This window comes from Ceratotherium simum, chromosome 4 (assembly GCF_057802395.1).
Source record: "Ceratotherium simum simum isolate JZ-2026a chromosome 4, ASM5780239v1, whole genome shotgun sequence".
In the NCBI taxonomy this organism is placed as follows: domain Eukaryota; kingdom Metazoa; phylum Chordata; class Mammalia; order Perissodactyla; family Rhinocerotidae; genus Ceratotherium; species Ceratotherium simum.
In genome coordinates this window covers 46,728,275-46,751,228 of record NC_141903.1, presented here as the reverse complement: position 1 = coordinate 46,751,228, position 22,954 = coordinate 46,728,275, and the positions used below count along the sequence as shown (strand labels likewise).

Below are 22,954 nucleotides of genomic sequence, written 5' to 3'. Positions count from 1 at the left end.
TCCCCCACTCTGGTTTTTCTCTCTCTGTTCTTCAGTTTGAGTGTTTTCTATTCACAGCTTCAGGTTCAGTAATCCTGTCTTCTGCTGTGTACGGTCTGCTGTTAGCCTATACGTTGAGTTTTTTCCCCTAAATAGTTCAGTTTATCTATTGAATATCTATATATTTTCGTCTATTTTGACTATCTTCACCTCTTTTTTCTTGAATCTGTGAGTCATAGTTATTTTAAAATCCTTGTCTACTAACTCCAGCCTGTGGGTCACTTGTGAGCCTCCTTTAGCATCCTTTTGGTGTGATGATATATGGTGCTGTCTCTCTGAATGCCTATTAATGTTCGAAAGCTAGACATTGTTTATAAGGAACTGTTGAGTCTTCAGGTGAACTTGAGAAGGTTCACCCTTTCCTCTATTAAACAGAGTTGTGGGGTGTGTGTGGAAATGGGTAGTGTGGTGTACTTTAGTCACAGACTGAGTTGAGGCTGGGTTGCACCCAGGCTCAGCTGCAGGTCTTCAGCTCGTCTTTGACTGGTCTGGTCTCCCTGTCCAGCGTGTTATTCCTTTTTGTCCTTCTTGCTTCTGTGTCTCTTTGATGCCTTTAGATGTGTGACTTGTGTAACTCATCCGGCTTTTCATTGGGAGTACTGGCCTCCATCATAAACTGCTCCATCATACCTAGATAGGGTAGTTTTCCTACCAAATACCTTTTGAGCAGAAGAGTAGCATATTAGGAAGATTAGGAGTAGTAAATAGTGTTAGGAAGTCTGTTGGTGGTTTCTAGCATGGATTAAGGAGGAGAGAAGATGGAAAGGTTGTGATAGTAAGATACAGAAGGAGGAGAGACAGAGGACATAAGAACAGACAGCAGATCCAAGATCCAAAACACTTGATAGTTCCTGCTTTGGCTAATTCTCTCTGTGGTGTTCCTGTGGGAAATAAATGTACAGAAGATAAAGTCAAGGAAGTGCATGCTTATAACTAAGACAAGAAAAGACCAATCCGGGAGAGCAAGTCAGCCAAAAGAAGAAATCCCAAATGTGTTTAGCCTCGAATATCGAGTAGAGCCGTTATAGACCTAATTGTCCTTGATGAACTTTGTATCAGTTCATGCTACATTAGAAAAATTAGCATGATGTATACTGTACGTGGAAAAATGCCTGTGTAAGCATGGACTGCCCTTATTCGGATATTAACCTATCAAGTTTAAAAACCTTGTGTTCTGTGTAAAATGTGCTAAAACGTCTTTAAAATTTCCTTTCTTCTGTAAATTGACTGGTGGTAGTAGATGATGGTCTGTCTTTGGTAAAATACAAATTGGCATACCTACATCAGTTCCCTAGATTCTACTTTGAAATTTTTTCTGCTACATAAAATCTAAATATCTTGGAACCACAGTTCTACTTCAGCTCTTTTTAAGTTAAAGCAGCCTCCAGATAGGATTGGTCAAGTCCATGAGCTGACTATCCTTGAACATGATCAGCGGAGGTTACCCTTCTTCCTCCATGCCGGGGTGGGGAGTGGACGTGGAGTTGAAGGACAGTAGGCAGGAGAGGGAGAACTGCGAGTTTACTCAGCCAGCGGTGAAAGAAATGGACGAGGTTTTGGTGGGCATGACAGGGATCACAGTTTTAGATATTGAGTTGGAGAGAATGGGATATCCAGGTTGATATGTTCAGGACCATGATAGTATTTTAGGGAACAAAGGGGACCCTGGAATTCTTCTCATGTGCATTCACTGGTATCATAGAAGACTTTTCTCTTACCTTCAGTGGCTCTGCTTTTTAGGACATCCGTGCCTAACAGCTTAGTCACTGTAATTATGCTCTACCATCTGCATTATACAGAAATCATGCCAAATGAGATGTACCGAAATACAATATTGACTAGTATACCAAATAAAATGAATACTATTTCATGTTCTTAATTTGAAACGTTTTATTATATGACTATTACAAACATTACAAACTGCCATTTTAATACTCCGCAAAGTTGTTTGTTATTCTATATTTTACTTTGTTGTTTCTTTGACTAGGTAAATAAAAGTTTCCTAATCCATTTTGTATTACATTATACTTTATTAGATCTACATATTTTAAAAAATAGACTTTGAACATTTTCTTGCTCCATATCCTCTTGTTATTTAAATTCATAGCTTCAGGGCATCTGGATTCATGATTCTGGTTAGCTAAAATGCTGATGGTGTTACAAATGATTTCACTTAAGTTAATTTTAAAATGTATCACTTTTTATAATGTCTCATTTTTTATAATTTATAAGTATCTTTAAATGGAAGAAAGTTTTCTTGATTTCATGAAGCTATTTTCAAAGACTGATTCGTTGTAAATAGTTCAGAAAATGTGAGTAGAACGATTTATCAGGAATGAGGAGAGGATTTATTTCCTCTGAATGAGCTTATTTTTTAATTTGCTAATAACTTTGTTAGTTGGCTACATGTTAATAATACAGATGGCAATATAAAATTTCCCATATTTTAACAACTGACATTTTAAGAATATTACTCATGACAAACTATTTGCACGTTCAAATGGGCAAATTTATCTGCTGCATATTCGAGTACTCCTATTCCCATTCTTATCCTCCATCTTAGCAAGAAAGGGAACTTTACATGGTAAGTAATTTTCAGGGTTTGTTTTTGTTATTCTCCATTCTCGCCTCTTGTAATTAAGCCAACAGGAATTAAGCCAACAAGAAAATTTTAGATATTGTTTTTATCGATTGTCCTTTTGAAAATTGATTAGAAAAACATTTCCTTTTTGCAATCTGCTCATGTTCTATCTGAATGATGGTACCTGGTTTTTTTGTTGTTGTTTGTGTGCTAAATAGAAGTTATAGTGAATAGACAAAAAACAAACAACTTGAAACTCCTATTCCATTACAGGTGGTTTGACATTGGTTGTTTGATAGTTGAAGATCCCATCCATGGCATTCACCTAGAAACGTTTACACAGGCCACACCAGTGCCTCTGGAATGTGTACAGCAGGTTCGTCTCCTCCTTTTCTTTTTATTGTGCTCCAGAGAAACTTGCAATATTGTTTTCAAAATAAAAATTTGTGTCAGACTTTTCCTTGGAAATCTGATCTATTCTTGCTTTTGTTTCCGTCTTTTCCCTTTTAGCCTTTTCTGTTGGCTTTTCAATTTGCTATTCCTTCCATCTTGTTTTAGTACCTCCTCACTTTGGTTTTCCAGCTGTCTTTGAAAAGGTAGTACATTACATAGTTAATCACTATTTTCCTCATTTTTTCTTTGTTATGATTGTGTTGACTATCCTAAGATCTTCTGCTGGCTTTATGTTCACCTTTCATTTACTTTCCAGTTTATCTCACATTTTATTGCTCTGTTACATCCATTTCCTTTTTCTTTGTCTCAATCATCCTCTTAAGTTTGTTCATCTTTAGTAACAAGTAGAAACCTATATAGCAAAAAGTTTAGAAACTTTAGATGAGAGGTCCGTGTCTTTAGGTTTGTTGAAAAATGTAACTAATAGTTTACCTATCCACAGAGTTTCCAGAAGAATGTAAGCATAAATGTATAATGATTTTGATTCATTCTATATTTTTGTTACATTTAATCCTTTTTTGAGCAAAATGGAATGTAAATATATATTTTGCATTGTAATCTTTATACTCATAAATGGTACTTTGTTGACTTTTTTCTGTCCTTCGTCTCATGAAATTTATCACATTTGTACTTACGTGCATTGTTAAATGCCATTTCAAAACTGTCTCTTTAAGTTATTTGGGACTTCAGGCATTTGAGAATCTGATAAAGCTTCTGGGTTCTCTCCTAAGAAAATACATGTATGCAGTCACATATAAATTTGGCATACATGTTCATAGAATCCCTGAAGGCAACCTGTGGCCCTCTTAGGGGTTTATAGGTTAGAGAGAACTAGGAATTGATCATTGGAATTTTGAAATTTTATTGAATCTTTTACTTATACATAATTTTTATCATATTTTCAGAAGTTGAAGAAAACATTTTTTAGGTGGTAACATTAAACTCACTCTAATATGAAGGTGATTAAAAGATTGTAAGCAAATACTATGGATACTGTTACGCCAATAAATTAGAAAAATGGATAAAATGATTAAGAAAATATAAATTGCCATAGTTGAATCGAAAATAAGTATTAGGTTGAACCATATGAAATTGCTGTCTTTGAAGTCAAAAACAGTCAAATATTGGCAGTTTCATATGATTCAACCTAATTACCTCAATGAAGCATTACAGTGGAAGAATTTCATTTAGCTCCAAAAATATCACTGAGTTCTAATGGTGTTATAAGTGAGGTCTACAAAATATTCAAAGAACGTGATTCTCATGCTATATAGAATGTCAAAACTAGAGGTAGAAAGTTTTCCATTTCATTCTGTGAGACTAGCCTGTCACCTAACACCAAAAAAAATTATAATACAGTATCACTTAAGAACTAAATGTCAAAATCATTGGTAAAATTAATAAAATTTCTGAACTGTATTAGAAGAACATTAAAAAGCGTTCTGGAACCAATTCCAGTGTAGGGGGAGAGTGTCTTCCCCCCCCCCGCCCCCCGGCCACCCAGCAATTCTCTGATACCTCCTGGAGTTGTACAAGTCAACTCAGCGCTGACAATATCTACCCAGACATGGTGCCAGATCCCACAGGGTGTTAAGGGCTCAGTCCTGTAAGACTGCCCCTGCCCCCCAGGCACTAGTCACAAGTCCAAATTGTTACCTGTGCGCTTCTGACCGACTGGCTATAAATCAGAGATTCCCAAGGCCCTCTCCTTGGGTTCAATTAATTTGCTTGAGCAGCTCACAGAACTCAGGAAACCCACTTACTCACTAGATCACAGGTTTATTATAAAAAGATATACCTCATATAACTCAGGAACAGCTAGATGGAAGAGATGCATAGGGCAAGGTATGGGGAAAGGGCACAGGGCTTCCATGCCCTCTCCAAGCTCACCACTCTCCCCAAATCTAAACATGTTTACCCACCTAGAAGCTCTCCATACCCCATCCTTTTGTGGAGGCCTTATTACATAGGCATGATTGATTAAATCATCGGCAATTGGCGGTTGATTTCAACTTCCAGCCTCTCTCTGGAGTTGGGGGATGGGTGGGGGAAGAAACCGAAAGTTCCAACCATCTAGTCTCGTGGTTGGTTTCCTTAGCAACCGGCCCCCATCCTTAGGTTACCTAAGGGCTTTCCAAAAGTTATGTCATTAACATAACAAAAGACACCTTTTTCCAAGGGTCTTAGAAGCTGTGTGCCAGAAACTGAGGTCGAAGCCAAATACATATTTCTTAATGTAAATCACAATATCACAGTCCACCCCCTGGTCTTCGAATACGGGTCCTTTATAGCAAAACAATTGTAAAGGTCAAAAGATACTGGCACATTACTAGAATCGCATTCAGTCATTAATAACTATGCAGTCCATCATCACATCATATGAAAATGTCTCAGGGCAAGGCCACTCAGGTTTGCAGGCTTCCATTTGATCTTGTCAGGTTCCAAAAGCAGAGTGCCGTCAGCAATATATGGCTTCACCCTTTCAGGCATCTGTTATAATCAAGCTAAGAGACCATATCACCTCTTGCGCTGAGCCTCTTTTCAATGTGTTAGTGTAATATTCCATTTCCTTCGTTACATAACCCATTTATTCATTCCTTTAGCCATAGCTACTGTTTTTCCTTTTCTCCATTTGTATCCAAACTTTTCTACCTTTGGATGGGACACTAGGTTCGGCCACTGTGCTGGTCTAGATTGATGCTAGTCCAGCAAGTGCCTCCCCCTCAGTCCACTTCTGTTCAGATAAGGTAAGGTTACACAGGTGCAGAACTAGTGGGCTGTTTTTACCGGCAGCAATATAGCCGCATTCACTGTGAGCCCCAATTTTGCCAGATGGAGTGAAGGCACATCCTATGCCCCATAGGCCCTTGGGAGTTTTAACATAAAAGTTAAAAACATAGTTACAGTTTCTTGCTTAGGAATCATCCTTGTTTCGGGCACTTGTATTTGCAACTCTGGTCGTATGGCCACTACGTCAGATGGGGGTGTTGGGGGGAAGTCATAACAGCATCCTAGTGTCCTCCCTTGGCAAGAATTGCATAGTCATACTAGCATCCTCCCCCACCCCTCTTCCCCAGATCCACCAGAAAAAAACGGGAATCTATCCAGTGTGGACACTCCTTTAGTCCCACTTATGTTGAGTGTGAACACAAACTCCTGAGGAGGATATCTCTCTGACCGTTGTTGGGCTGCAAAGTGTGTTCCTTGCTCTGAAGAAATAATGCTCAGCAGTCCAAATTGGTGCACTACCTTCTGTTCTGGTTCTTTTATAGCTCTCTGAGCATTTGCATCTACCACTGGGTAAGAAAAGCCCAGTCTGGAGTCAGTGTCTAGTCCTGTCAAGACCCGTTTGTAGCCACCTAGGGCTACCAGCATCAGTCTCACTCGTCAACTATGTTTATGGCCCTCCCACCAGGGAATCTGCCACATAGCTGTTTGCAGTCTCTCTCTCTCGCTTATTGGCAGACAGTTCTTATTGGCATTTTGTGCCTCAGAGGGTGCAAGAGGAATATGTCTCGATTCAGCCCATCTCTGCATTGCTGCAGTATTCCGTGTTCACTCATTTCATGGACCCAGGTGGCCATCTAAAGGGAGCACATGGGGATATCTGCTTGTCAATTCCAGTCACCTTCCAAACCTGGAAGCAAGTTGTTCTGATGGTCATCAACATGTCCTACTTTAATGTACCCCTTAAATTCTCCTAGTGACTTTCACAGTGTTGAGCCCCAGGTGGGCATTTTTTTACTAAGCCAGGTGTCTGTAGTCCTCCTGCCTTACCATATAGCCAGGCCATTGCCCACTGCCCATGAGACAGTAAAAAACGAAACATGGGGGATTTTCCCACTGTTCAGTTCTTTCATCACTGCTGGGCAAAGAGCATGTGGTTCAGCCCACTGAGCTGATTTGTTTTTACCCTCTTCAGTCAGAGTGGTGGCCTTCCAAATAAGATGTCCATTCACCTTGGAACTGCTGTCTCTGCACCAAGCAGCTCTTTGTTGTTCAGTTGAGAGCTGCTCATAGGGCACTGTCCATGTGGCAGTCAGTTCCTGCAGCTCCTCAAGTGCCTCCCAAGTCAGTCCTAGAGGACAAAAGGCTCCCTGCTCATGAGTGTCTCTTCCTTCCACAGGCTGCATGGTCCTTTGTCGATCATTTCCATATTATTAAGGAACTCTTCTGGGCACTCCCATCCCCATTAGGGCATTTCTCCAACATCATCCTAGACATTGTGCGTATTTCACATTTCAAGATCATTTTATGTCCTTCAGTCGTAGGAATAGCTTCAATTAATAGTGTCTAGTTGCTAGGTAGTAAAAGCCCCTCAAATGGGAATTCTCTAATCCAAGGTCCCGGTGGTCATCACTGGGAGGCATTCGAAGTTTTTGCCATAAGCTCAGCCTGTGCTGTTGCTGATTGATTTAACCTCCAAGCCCTTCTCCCCTCCCTGGAGTTGAGGGGGTGGGAGGGAGGAACAGAAAGTTCCAACCTTCTAATCTTGTGGTTGGTTCCCCTGGCAACCAGTCCCCATCCTTAGGTTACCTACCTAAGGGCTTTCCAAAAGTCAACTCATTAACGTAACAAAAGACACTCGTATTGCTCTTATCACTTAGGAAATTCCAAGGGTTTTGACAGCTCTGTGCTAGAAACTGGGGATAAAGATCAAATATGGATTCCTTATTATAAATCATAGTAACACAAACATTATATCCCGACCAGGAAAGATTTGTCACAGGAATGGCCAAATGGTTCAAACAATAGCAAATCAATTTACCTAGTTCAATACGTGAACAGATTAAAAGAGAAAAGGATCTCAGTAGAGTTGAAAGGTATTTGCTAGAAATGATAACCCATCTTGATAACTTAGCTGATTAGAATTAGAAGGGTATGTGTCTGATTTTCCAGCACATGCTAGAAAATCAAAGCAAACGTCAGCCCTAATGATAAAACGTTAGAAACTTTGTAATTATAAAGATGCTTCTGTCATTGCCACTCTCGAACATTGCTCAAAATCAGAGGTCAGCAAAAAAATTGCCTTCAGCCTGTTTTAATAATGAAGTGTTGTTGGAACACATCCTTGCCCATCTGCTTACATATTGGTTACATGTTTACAGCTGCTTCTGTATTCCAGCGGCAGAATTGAATAGCTGCAATAGAGACTATCTGGCCCACAAAGCCTACAATATTTATTATCATGGCCCGTTTCAGAAAAAGTTTGCTGACCAAACTTTTTTGTGCTAGATGTCTGACCATTGCAAAACGACAGTTTTTATTTTATTTTTAGGAATATATATTGGAAAGAAATACGCATGATGCTCAAAGAACGCAGCATCAAAACTATATACGCTAATAAAACTATATAAACCAATAGCAAAATTTATCTATGACATTGCTAAAAAATAAAAAACTGCGTTTAGTGTGGTCCATATATACTTTAAAATGTATATAAATGAATAGGGGGAAAAAGGCCTGGAAAGATACACAACAAATTGTTAATGAGGTTAACTCTGAAGAATGATGTCATTTGCTTTTTACTTTGCCTTTTTTTCTGTTGTGATTGTTGTGTTTTCTTGTCACGAGGTTCAAAATTAAGAAGATGCAAAAGTGAGTGTATTAAGATGCCTTCCTCTTATTCCTGCTCTTCAGCTCTCCTCCCTGTTTCTTTTTTATCCACCTTGAGACGTTTAATTCTTTGTCTCTTTATTGTTGGAATTTAAGAGAGCAGAAATTAGCCCTTTAGGGAATTATAATCAGCATGTATATTAGTGAAAATCTGGAAAAAATTTCACACAATTTATGCTTGTTAAATTTAAATAAAAATGACCCCCCCCCCCACAGGTTCCCCCCCATTAAAAACCCAGCTATTCTGGATCTTTGCAGATGATGTAGAATACCTTGTTCCTCAAAGTATGATCCTAGGCCTAGCATCATAAGCATCACCTGGGAACGTGTTAAAAACGTAAAACATTTGACAGACCGTGTTAGTTGTTGGTCAGATCCTCAGTAACCCTTTCTTTGCCCCATACCCATTTCACAGTGTCTGCTGTTTCTCTTCTTTCAAACATAGTGTAGTGCAGTGTACATTGTAGAAGAGAAGACTTAGAGCAGGGTCGCCAACTGCTGGGCTATTTGCAGCAAAGTTACTTGGAAGCTACTTTATAAGTAATGTACTCTTTCTCTTGGAACCTACTGTGGAGTTTCCAATTCAGTGGTCTTAGGTGGGGCATAATAAACTGGTTGTGTTCAAAAAAAAAAAAAAAAAAGCGTCTCAGGTGATGGATAGTACATTTGGGAAACACTGTATAGATCCATTCTACATATGGATATACTCCTCTGGACTGTACCTAACACTCTAAAACAGAAAAACCACATTGTTCTTGGATATCAAGCAATGAGTTTATTCTTCTCTCATTTCCGTGTAGATGAATAAATGATTTGACTGGGAGCAGATATAGGTTGGGTCAAGTGTGAATGATTGATGCCGTCCTGGAGATTTTTTGATATGTGTTAACTTATTCAGATGGAAATGAAGTTTCCGGGATACTCTTCCACAAATTAATTGAACAATTCTTTTTTGAATGGATTGAAGCCTTAATATGCTGTTTCCCTCTTTCTGGTAGGAATTTTATGATTGTAAAAAGATATAAGCAATATTTCTATTTTAGCACTAATTTTATTATTAACCTGAATTGACACTGAATATAGATAGAACTAGAACTTAAGCCCTCTGACCCTGAACTCTGTTAGATGGAGTCACTGGACTTAAGACTTAGATTATATTTGAACAACAAAACGAGCTTAATGTGAACATTTTAAACAAAGTAGATGTGTGCAGTATTGCTTTGACTCTTTTGTAGCCTTGTAACTTCATACAGTTGGCAGCATAACTGTGTTTCTCGGGGTTTGTCATAATCTATATTAAAAGTAACCTGAGAGACTTTGAAATGTCACTTATAACTTGTTCCAATATTTTTTAATGTATTATAAATAGTAGCAATTTCATTTTTCCATAGGCTCAAAGTCTAACACCCCAGGACTACAGTCTGAGGTGGTCAGGCCTTTTGGTGACAGTGGGCGAAGTCCTGGAAAAGAGTTTACTAAATGTCAGCCGGACTGATTGGCACGTGACTTTCACTGGCATGTCTCGTCGACAGATGATCTACAGTGCAGCCAAAGCAATAGCGGGCATGTATAAACAGCGCCTGCCCCCCAGGACCGTGTGAGAAAAGACTGCCCCGGGGTGCTGAGACTTCCCCACTTGGAGCTTGGTAGTAAAGAAGAGATCATACCTTCTAAAATTGGATAGCTTCAATGAATCCAGCAGTTCTGATAATTTTCTTTTAGGCTGCAGTTTTTTTTTTTTCTTAGGCATGGTGTCATTCCAGTAGATGAAACACATCCTTTTTATGATCATATAATTTCATATACCATAGTTCTCAAAAGAGAACTTATATAAATATTTTTATAGGACAGTTTGATATATCAGATTTATAAGGTGCAAAATTTATGTGCTAAGACATTTAACTTAATGATATGTGCTTGATTTTTTTTAAGACATAGTTAATTAAAGAATATGTTTACTAAATATTCTTTAAAAGCGTTGTTTCTTTTAATTCATGATTAATCTCTTCCCTGTCAGTCTTTGAAGCTTTTTGTGTGTGCATGTGATCTGAGGCCTGATGCCGAGTGGTGTGCTCAACAGTTTACCTTAAGACACCTACTCATAGGGAGCTGGCATGTGTGTCTACACATGTTTTTAACATGGGCCAAAGTAACAGAATTGATCATTTTCTTTTTGGTTATCATGTACACATAGTCTGGAAAAATTCTACTTTTTTTGTTTTTTAAAATAAGTTTTGGCAGTTCACAGATTTATACTATGAACATTGGGGTAATACATTTTTTCATTGCTCTATGACAACTGCGTGGCAAATGATTCAAGTATATTTTAAATCAGAAGCATCTGTGTTATTTTCATATAATACTATGCAGTACGTCCAAGTAAACTCGGACAACAGCCATTGTTTGTGCTTCTACACATATTTTCCCAACTGTAATGGAGAAATTTGAGAGGGAATTACTTTGTTGTTTATGGAATTGTCTGCCTCTTATTTTAGTTAAGGTTACTTCTTACTTAGTTTGCCTTAAACACTGCTTTTCTAACTTTGTGCCATTCTGCCTTTACTTTATATGAAAGTTTTCAAAGAAACTTTTATATTCAATCTGGTTTCTTTAGTCTATAATGTTTGTATCTAGTGAAAGCTTGTTTTTCCCCCAAATAATATATATTTCACTGTTTTTGGATTTATACAAATCAAAATTAAATAGCTTATCTTATACTTTTGAACATCTATATATGCATTCAAATAACTTTTTGAGAATAGTTTCTTATATAAATGTAACTTAATTTTTGTTTACTCTTTTGTACAATTCTCTAGATGTGAAAGAATTAGTACAATCTTATAAAGGGTGTTGAACCTCTTATCCTGCACGGGTCGTCATTACATGTAATGTTTGCTTTGTGTTAATATTACTTCAAGTACTTATTTGATTTTTGCTATTTTTTTATCTGAGGATGAGAATAATAAGTATTCATTTTTCAACTATGGTATATGTTAATTTCCAAGCACTGTGTAATGAGTGTTCAGTGAAATTCAGACTTCTGTGTCAGTAAAAGAATGAAAGAGAGAAAAGAGATGTCACCAGTCACAGTGGCATAATAGGGACAGTATACTTTTCCCCTCTTTATGGTATTTATGGAACACTTCATCTGTGTTTTCTCCATCTTTCACGAATAAGAAAGAGAAGCTTTTCTCCACCATTTGCTTCTCTCCTTTATTTTTAAAAAAGCTACCCTTTTGTAGTGATATTTTATCATGGCTTTGGCCTGATGACAGATCACAATTAGAGATGAAGGAAAGTATGCAGTATGCCCTACCTAAAATATTTCTGCTACTTTCCCTCCTGTTATAGGGAAATTTTAAAGATCCTAAAAATGTCTGAGTTTTAATTTTCTTTTCATTTTACCAAGTTTCAAATATCTTATTTGATGTTTTTGAGTCGTTTTCATAGAATCACAAACTGACATCAAATTAGACAACGATTTTCCTAGGATCCTCATGACAGTGGCAGAGTTATTCGATGGCTTGGCTGAAGGGAGATAATTTCCCTGCCCCTGGTAATTGGATAAGCCTTCTGTTCCATGGAACAGTGTGAGTGGGTGAGGAGGATTAGGAAAGGACAGATGGGAAAGATAAAAACGTGATCTGGTCTGGCCTCTGATTCTTGTTTTGGCCCAGAGTTATTTTTGAAAGGCGTCAGAGCGTGACTGACTGCACATGCTCAGCTTTCCCAACCTCTCGTTTATTTTTTCATCCTTCGATTTCCCAGTTGTTCGAGGGGCAAGAAAGGGAACTTATTCTCTCTCCCAGGCCGTGGCGGCTTTAGCCAGGCAGTCTTGTAATGTTGGTATTTTGCCGTAAGATGTGCTGATGATCATCAGTCTAAGGCCGCAGTTCCCTTCACCAGTCATCCCAAGCTACCCCTTGTTCTTTTCTCTTCCTATTCATTTCATTATAACTCCCACATTAGCGTTCTTTAGGAAGAGTTGGACTGGGGGCTGTTGGCTTCCTTCTCCCTCAAGCTTCTTAGGAAAATCTGTCTTTAACTCAGTTCTTTACCACTGTTGTTTTGGTCGTGTTTGTGATATTTTTTTTCCTCTGAAGTACTCCAGGAACTATTTATTGAATTTTATAAGCTTGTACACTTTTTAAAATTAAGTAGTGTGAAAAAGAAGAGGAAAAATGCAAGAAGAGTAATTTAACATCGACCTCAGTTGATAAGAAGGCACTCAGATTATTTAGTTCAGGATCCTCTTATTACATTTGTCAGGTAACCCTGGACCTAGAGCTGTGCCATGGACTTCTCGAGTTGGAAAGCTTCAGACAACGCTAGTGGGTTTCTCTTCTGAGTCTCTTATCCCATTCTTCGTTCCTCTTTCTCTTGAGGATTAATGAGGTAGAAAATTGAGATGAATGAATATAGACAAAATGGTAGTATGATAGTAAGTATAAGTAGATAAGAGTACAGATGAAAGTAATATGTACATCTATTAAAAATTGTGCAAACTAGTAATATACTCAGGGTCAACTAAATTAATTTGTTGTTGAATTTACTTTCTCGGCTAGAAAAAATTCTAAACTGGACTTTGTTCTGTGAAGCCAAATTGATAATATTCTATGTTCTAAAAGATGTTGGGTCATGCATAAATTATTAAGAAACTCGGATTTTTACTCCCAGAATATGGTGTTCATTTTTAAAATACTATGCAGAATGATGTATTCAATAAAACCAATTTTGTAAGTGTGTAAATGTCATAAATAAATAATACCTTGACTTATTTCTCAAAAGATGTATAGTGATTTTTTTAAATGCTAATTCATATTAATATATTAGAAGGACCCAGATTCCTTTTTTGCCTAAACTGGCTGCTGGCTGCCAAGAAGTCTTATGGAACGGCACCTTCAAATACCGTCTTTCAAGTGGAACTGTAACGTTCAAATATGCGAGAGTTGATAACTTAAAGAACTCAGAATATTTAGAGGAGGGGATGCACTGGAAGTAGATGTAACAGGCAAGACGTGTTAAGGCCTGTGTTCATGAGGAGACCTCTGTCTGGAGTGTTGTTTAATTTACCCTTGACCTCCACAAGTATCTTCTTTAAAAATAAAATATTTGTTACCATATTTGCTGTTCTGAGCCTGTGATCCCAGGATGAGATTTTTGTTTGGATTTGGCAGAAGAGATGCTTGCCAAAAGACAGAGTATTGATGTAGGGTGTGTGTTTGCCAAGAGACAAGAATACAGGCATACTTCATTTTCCGTTTTTTTTTTTTTTTTTTTTTGTGAGGAGATCAGCCCTGTGCTAACATCTGCCAATCCTCCTCTTTTTTTGCCGAGGAAGACGGCCCTGGGCTAACATCCGTGCCCATCCTCCTCCACTTTATATGGGACGCCGCCACAGCATGGCTTGCCAAAGCAGTGCGTCGGTGCGCGCCTGGGATCCGAACCAGCGAACCCCGGGCCGCCGCAGCGGAGCGCGCGCACCCAACCGCTTGCGCCACCGGGCCGGCCCCCAGGCATACTTCATTTTATTGCAAGACCCTCCACCAGCAAAAAGACTCGAACTCACTGAAGGCTTAGGTGATCGTTAGCATTTTTTAGCAATAAAGTATTTTTTTTGATTAAGATATATACATTGGTTTTTTAGACATAATGCTATTGCACACTTAATAGACGACACTATAGTGAAAAAATAACTTGTATATGCACTGGAAAACCAAAAAAATTGTGTGACTTGCTTTATTGTGGTGATCTGGAACCGAACCCACAATGCCTCCGAGGTATGTCTGTATTGTTTTTAATAGACTAGAAAAACACCAGTTCGGGGTCCAGGAAAAGACCAGTTAAATTTATACTTGTGTTCCAGAATTAACTGGAGGAGAAAAAAAATTTTGGCAAGGCCTGTATCAAGGAGATATAAAAATTTACAGAGGAAGGAAATCTTTGAAATTATCTTTAAAATTAACTAGTTTTAAGAATTTAAAGCAGTAAGAAAGAAAAGAGAAAGTAACATGATACGTACCTATTGTTGGTTGGGCACTGGAGTGGGAACTTTTTTTATAGATGAGTAACAAACAGCTTAAGCTACTTAGTACCATCACAACAAATGAGTTACAGAGATAGAAGTCAAACTGTGTGTGAAAAAAAAAAAAAAAAAAAAAAAACTGTGTGTGATTTATTAAACCATTCTCTTCCACAGCATCCTGAATATTTGCTTCAGGAAGTTATGGGTACATAATTAATCCTAGTAAATATTTGTTGAATTCAAATAATGGCATGAGGACTTTACCTTAGTATAATTTTCCAATATTATGTTTAAGGAAAACGATTTTTACTCCATGTTTTTCATTTTAGTTTGAAAGGGCTGTTTTGGTCTTTGCTTCTGGTATGAAAATGTATTTGTGATACTTGAATATTCTGCTCCAAAATTTGAGAAAACATAAACTAGATTTATCTTTTGACTATCATTTTTAGGATAAAAGCCAGAAATGTTTTTGTTCAACTAGTTTTCAAGGAAGGTGCTGACCACATACCTTTTAAGTTTTTTTTTTTTTTTTTTTTTTTGGTGAGGAAGATCAGCCCCGAGCTATCATCCAATGCCAATCCTCTTCTTTTTTTTGACAAGGAAGGTTGGCCCTGAGCTAACATCTGTGCCCATCTTCCTCCACTTTATATGGGACACCGCCACAGCATGGCTTTGACAGGAGATGCATTGGTCCACGCCCAGGATCTGAACCTGCGAACCCTGGGCCGTCGAAGTGGAGCACAGGCACTTAACTGCTTGCACCACCGGGCCGGCCCCTTAAAATGTTTTTAAAATAATTTATGGCTGCTCCAGGGACCACGCTTTGAGAACCACTGCTGTAATGTGAATCCTGACTCACTCTGCATATTCTAAGATATTTCATAGTGATATAACCAGATAGCAACATAGATCATTCCTGACTTCACTCCTCCTCACAAGAACAACGGCTAACTACTCATGGATGAGACACCACTGAGAGAATCCTAGAACATGGGGTGAGGCGGAAGCACCCCCCCCTGCACCAGAGAGACCGTGACAGACCACTTCAGAAGGGTAAGAGGAGAGGCTGCACACTGACCTCATTGCCCCTACCCTAGGCTGGTGCAGCACCATGTCAGTCTGCCCCGAGCCTGCATTTCCTCCAGTAAGAAAAGAGAGCCCAGGATGGACATCCAGCTCCCCTAGGGTTGTGTGTCACTTCTTGGGAGCCCCTACTCTGGTCTAGCCCCAGGGCGATTAAGGGAGAATCTGATTGTGATCAAGAGGGGAGGGGCTTCCAACAACCAGCACTCAGATCTTAGCAGATTGAGTTCCTACCTGCAGTGTCCAAGTAACAGTCCCAACCAGCGGCTTTGCTCATCTGCAGAACCAAATCATTGAAGCAGTCAGACCAGGGGACTCAGCAGGGTGCAAGTCTACCTGATTTGGGTCCTCAAACGAAGAGCCTCACCAGCCCTAGAGCCTGATCTTACCCCACCCAGGCAGGAGAGCTGAGTCATAGCATGGCCCACTGCTGGCTGTAGTTCACAGCACATCCTGACCAGAAAGCCTGATCAGGAAAACCTGGGAGGCTGCTTGGAGTTGGCCCTCCCATCAGGGGAACTGAATCGTAGCCCCATCCACTGCTGAGTGAAGCTCCCAGCCCCAGCCAAGAAGAAATCCTGGCGGAACACCTGGACAGCTACATAGCCAGCAATGCTCAAGCACAGAGGGAGGCAGGCAGAGCTGATAGTCTACAGAGCAAAGCCAACGGCTTGTTCAGTAGGGAACATGAGGCATGGGTCAACTTGAGTCCAGTAAGAGCCTTACTAGCCTTGGAGTTGTTTCTCCTGCTGCGCCTAGACAGGAAACTAATTTATAGTCCTGCTTGTTGACACAGTCTTAAGCACACCCAACCAGGGAACTTAACCAGAGCACACTGGAAGCTGTGTAGCCCATCCAATAGCCCTCCTTACAGTGGCACTTGAACAGAAAACACAGCCTGGGGCTTTCCCCATCTGCAGAGTGAAACTGGTGGCTCTGGCTAGGGAATTCAGTGCACAATCTTGCCTGATTCAGGCCCCCAAACAACAAGGCATGCAGGCCCTGAGCCCCGTCCTGCTGCCCTGCCAGGGCAGGGAAGCTAATCCATAGCCTTGCCTGCAGCTGAGTATAGTACCCAGTCCTGACTGTCTGGTAAGCCTGACCATGGACTCCATCCTATCACCTCACTTGAGTGGAGAACCAAGCCAGCAGTCCTATCCAACTGTTCTAAGTAGAAACACCCCCTCAAACTCAGAGCTCCAGCAGTGGCCTCACCCCAGAATAGACCCTGGTAGCCCCACCTGCCCAAGGACGTTACCAGCAGACATATCCAGAAACCCAAACTGAGCTGACTGATGAAGGTCTGTCTCTGCCAAAGTGAACCTGTAAAGTCTGAAAGAGGAGACCACTTGCTCAAATGTGTAGATACCAATGTAAGGAGTCAAGCATCATGAAAAATCACATAAACATTATACAACCAAAGGAAACTAATAGAAGTCCAATAACTGACCCTAAAGAAATGGAGTTCTGTGAACTGTCAGACAAAGAATTCAGACTAATCTTCTCAAAGAAGTTTAGTGAACTACAAGAATACACAGACAACCAAATGAAATTAGGAAAACAATGCATGAACAAACCAAGAAGTTCAATAAAGCAATAGAAACCATCAAAGAAACCAAACAGAAATACTAGAGCTGAAAAATACAATGTCTGAACTGAAGAATTCAATTGAGAGCTTCAAAAGTAGACTCGACCATGCAAAGAAAGAGCAAGTGACCTAGAAGACAGGACATTTGAAATTATCCACTCAAAGCAGCAAAAAGAAAAAGGAATAAAAAAGATTGAAGAAAGCCTATGGGACTTGTATCAAAAGAAACAATATGTGCATTACAGGAATTCCAGAAGGAGAAGAGAAAGAGAAAGAGACAGAAAATATACTTAAAGCAATAATGGCTGAAAATGTGCCAATCTTGGGGAGAGAAATGAACATCGAAATCCATGAGGCTCAAAGGATCCCAAGTAGGTTAAACTTGAATAGGACTACACCAAGAAACATCATAATTAATTTGTCAATAGTCAAAGACAAAGAAAGAACTTTGAAAGCAGCAAGAGAAAAGAGAGAAGTTACATTCAAGGGAAACCCCATAAGACTAAGGGCACATTTCTCAACAGAAACATTTTAGGCAAAAAGAGAATGGGATGATATATTCAAAATATTGAAAGAAAAATATGTCAACCAAAAATTCTATGCCCGGCAAAGCTGTCCTTCAGAAATAAACGAGAGATAAAGACTTTCCCGAAGAAACAAAAGCTGAGGGAGGTCATCACCACTAGACCTGCCTGACAAGAAATGCTAAAAGGAATTCTTTGAGTAGAATTAAGAGGACACTAATTAACATCATAAAAACATAAGGTAGCATAAAACTCACTGGTAATGGTAAATACCCCACTTTAATACCCCACTCTCAATAAGGAATAGATCATCCAGATAGAGAATCAATAAGGAAACAGCAGATTTGAACAACACTATAGACCAAATGGACTAAATAGACATATACAGAACATTCTATCTGACAAGAACAGAATACACATTCTTCTCAAGAGCATATAGAACATTTTATAGGTTAGACTATAGGCCACAAAACAAATCTTAGCAAATTCAAGAAGATTTAAATCATACCAAGAATCTTCTCTGATCACAATGGTATGAAACTAGAAATCATTAACAGGAGGAAAATGGAAAAATTCAGAATGCATGGAAATTGAATAATGCTCTACTCAACAACCAGTGAATCAAAGAAGAAATTAAAGGGGAAATAAAGCATCTTGAGACAAATGAAAATGGAAACACCACACACCAAAATTTATAGGATGCAGCAAAAACAGTTATATGAGGGGTGTTCATAGCAATAAACACCTACATTAAGAAACAAGAAAGATCTCAAACAATCCAACTCTACACCTTCAGGAACTAGAAAAGGAAGAATAAACAGCCCAAAGTTAGCAGAAGGAAAGAATAAAGATTAGAGCAGAAATAAGTGAAATAGAGAACTGGAAAACAATAGAAAAGATTAACAAAACTAAGAGTTGGTTCCTTGAGAAGACAAATAAAACTAACAAAATTTTAGCTAGACTAACCAAGGGAAAAAGAGAGAGGAGACTCAAATCAATAAAATTATAAATAACAAAGGAGACATTACAAACTAATACCACAGAAATACAAAGAATATAAGAGGCTACTATGAAAAACTATACTCCTTAGAGGGCACCAATGTGGCTGTTAAAACCTTTAAGTCTGCCAGCTGTTTTTGAAATACCCAATGACAATGACACTGATGCAATTGCAGAAAATAGCCTTCAGATGTATGTTACTTATATTACTTAACATGGCTTCCATGTAGCTCTAGCCTTAGAGCCAATTCCACAGGCACATACTTAGGCCAAGTTACAACATATATACTATTTACTGTTTTATTTACTGCCTGAGATGTTTCTCAACTAATAAGTGTTAGAATTATATTTATAGGTCATAGTATAAGTACCTATAAACTTTTCTATGGGTTCAGTGTCAGAACTGAATTACAGACACCTGGGAGACAGGGACCATGCCTAGGATTCCTTTTGGGCACGCCTCAGTGTCCAGCACAATGGTACTCACATAACTGGTACATTAGTTCAGTAAATATTTACCAAGACTTCCTTAGGCATTCCGTTTGGAGATTCTTATAGAAACAAGCCAATTTTGAAAATTTTCTAGGCTTTAAAAATTTAATAAATGAAAGGCACTTGCCATTACTGATCATAATTCAAAATAATGGTGATAAGGTTGGAAGTGGTAATTGTTCCGTATGTGCTCACATGTGTAAAGTAAAATCCAAGAAGGAGTTAACAGGTTCCACCAGCAAAACAATACGGAAGAGAATATGAAGAATAGGTTTGAGTTGAAAATGAGCAAAGTCTATTACTTTTTGTATAAATTGCAGCTATAAAATAATAAACTTTATGAGGAAATATTGGGGACAAGGGCAAAGTGATATTTCAAAATAATAAAACTCTTCCGATATAATAAAGCATAATCCTAATAGATTTTTGGGAAAATTGAAGATTGTTTTTTGATTTGGTGACCTCTTTTGATCAATTGTGATTTTTACCATTCCATACACTCTGAATTATAACTAAACAACTACATATTACTCAAAATGTTTCATTAAAATGCAAGGAAAAAATTTTTGGATTCTTTGAGTCTGAACAACCCAGAAACTAAAAGATCCCGTCCCTAGATTTATATACTTGGTTTTCTTACAAAAATGATTTCAGTTATTATGGCAATATTTATCTGAAAAAGGCAGCCTCTTACAGTAAATGAATAATTGGAATAACCAATTATTAAATAATTGGTTATTATATATATTATTATATATTATATAATATATATTATATATTATATATTATATAATATATATTATATATTATATATTATATAATATATATTATATATTATATATTATATATATTATATAATATATATTATATATATTATATAATTGGTAATTATGTATATAATATATATTTATATATTAAATAATAACCATCTCGTACTATTATTTTGGTGCACATAAACAGCATTTCTGTTGGAAATATACGTTAAGAGTAGAATTGCTGGGTCATAGAGTATCATTATGAGCTTATAGCAAAACAAACCTGCAAAGTTACTTTTATTATTTGAATAATGAAGAGATTGGACAAAAGTGAACAACCACAACTATGAAGAAAAAAAGGCAAATGTAAATAAAGGATACACACCAAAACAGAGAAAGTCTAGAAGGCAAAAACATAAATATTAGTAAAATACTTCAAAAATCAACCACTGTCACAGGGAAATTTTTTTTCTTTTTTTTTGCTGAGGAAGATTCACCCTGAGCTAACATCTGGGCCAGTGTTCCTCTGTTTTGTATGTGGGTCGCTGCCACAGCATGGCTGATGAGTGGTGTAGGTCCAAGTCTAGGATCCAAACCTGTGAACCTGGGCCACGGAAGCAGAGTGCGCCGAACTTAACCACTATGCCACGGGGCCAGCCCCTCACAGGGAACATTTTTATGATAGCAGTTCAGAAAATAAATGAACACATCTATCTTTAGAATATAGAACCATAATATTTGATATATTTAGGACACTCTACAATGCCAAGTTAATTGTTGTAAATATTTTTTCCTCAGGTTTTCCTGGATGTTGTAGAAATCTATAGGATTTGTATACTTGCTGTTGCAAAAATGTCTTAATTGTGAAAAATTAAAATCAATTTCTATACTTTTACAAAGGAAAGAAAAAGAAATGGAGAATCTTTTCACTATAATATAGCATGAAAATAGTGTATTTATTTTGTTATGTCATGTGTTAAAAAATTGTTATTGACACATACAGAAAAGTACACAAATAACAAATGAATTGATGAGTTATCACAATGTGTATACACTCATGTATCCACTGCTCTGTTCAATAAATCCTTGAAATCACAGTCCTCTACTTTCTCCACAAAGGTAACCACTGTCCTGAATTCTAACACTATAGTTTTGCTTGTTGCTGAATTTTCTATAAATGGAATTACATAATATGTATTCTTTTATGCCTGACTTTTCTTCAAGATTAAATTTGTGTCAATCATTTGTGTTTGTATAGTAGTATTTGTTCATCTGCCTTGCTGGATAGTGTTCTGTTGTCTGAACATACCACAATTTATTCATCTTCTCTTTTGTTGCTAGAGAGTTGGGCTGTTTCCAGTTTTTTTTTTTTCTTTTACTATAATGACTATGCAGCTGTGAACATCTCGTACAATTATTTTGGTGCACATAAACAGCATTTTTGTTGGAAATATACATTAAGAGTAGAATTGCTGGGTCGTAGAGTATGCATATGTTCAACTGTAGTATTACCAAAATGTGTTCCAAGTGATCGTAACAATTACCTTCCCACCATCAATATGTGATATTTCTTCTTGCTCTACATCCTTGCCAACACTTGGCATTATACATATTTTTTATTTTTTATTTTGTTGTGGTTTTAATTTGCTTTTCTCTGACTTTAAAGATAATAAAGCTGAGCAACTTTTTATGTGTTTGCCATTTGGATATCTTCTTTTGTGAGGTACCAAGTCTCCTACCCATTTTTCCATTGAGTTTTCTGATTTTTAGAAGTTTTTTTATATACTGTAGGCAGCATATGTTGCAGATATCTCCCACTTGTCTTTTCACTCCCTTAATGTTATCTTTCAAAGAACAAAAGTTTAGATTGTAACATAGACAGATGGTTACCATTCTCTTCCTTTACAGTTAGTGTGATTCACGTCCTGTTTAAAAAGTCTTTTCTTACCCCAAGTTCTTGAAGACATTCTATGTTGACTTCTAAAATTTTTTTTATTGTTTTGGCAGTAAACAAACAGTATTGTTTTATTGAGATTGACAGTACTTCTGGAATTGTTTTGTATGTGTGTGAATGGTGTGAAATACGGGTTAAGTTAAAAGTTTCTCCCCCACAAAATGGGTATCCACTTGTCCTGACACCATTTATTGAAAAGACCACCCTTAGATTTGTTGACCTTGGAGCACTTTAACTGGATTGACATCCTTCTACCATGTGCGCTTTTTTTTCTCCTTGTTTTTAAAATTCTACGTATCTAAAATCTCGCTATGCATTATTGATTTTGTTTGTAGAGTCAACATTCATTTACATTTACCTACAATTTACCCTTTCTATTGCTCTCTATTCCATTCTGTATTTCTGAGCTTCCTTCTGTGATTATTTTTCTTCTTCATCCTGATGTTTTACTTCTGATGTTTAAAATAGGAATTTTAAATGAAACGTAACCCTTAAATGCTAGCCAACTACTTAAGATTATCTGGCCTGATGCTGGAGAATTAACTGTGTTGGACTTCCTGTGAGATACATCAATCTTCACTATGGGTCCTTCTGAAGGGATTTTTTAAGGATGGTTTTGACCATACAGGCATTTCTATTTTAATTTGATATATATATTCCCCAAAACCTTTACCTTCTGTATAATTGTATGCTGGAAATAACAGAAGTTATGGGAAAAGTTAGAGTTAGGGACGGATCATTGAAAACCTACGCAACTTTGAAACTAAAGTACTAACAGAACCAATGACAACCTCAACTAGAATACCAGCACAATTCTAAAAACATGTTATATTCCTAATAAATAA

At 37.7% G+C, this 22,954-nt stretch overlaps 1 protein-coding gene across 2 annotated transcripts in view; it reads left to right on the top strand.

Annotated features, from left to right (window-relative positions):
• Window positions 1-13,476, top strand: part of PRRC1 (proline rich coiled-coil 1) — a 36,977-nt gene extending 23,501 nt beyond the window's left edge. The window contains exons 8-9 of one of the 2 annotated variants that reach the window (XM_087429856.1): window positions 2,894-2,996; window positions 12,959-13,476. In XM_087429856.1, the coding sequence (XP_087285982.1) occupies window positions 2,894-2,996; window positions 12,959-13,021 (166 nt within the window). In that variant the 3' untranslated portion in view covers window positions 13,022-13,476. Of the gene's footprint in view, window positions 1-2,893; window positions 2,997-10,080 lie in introns of both variants that reach the window. The other variant, XM_004420248.3, reaches the window with a different exon arrangement.
• Window positions 13,477-22,954: the final 9,478 nt, after the last annotated feature.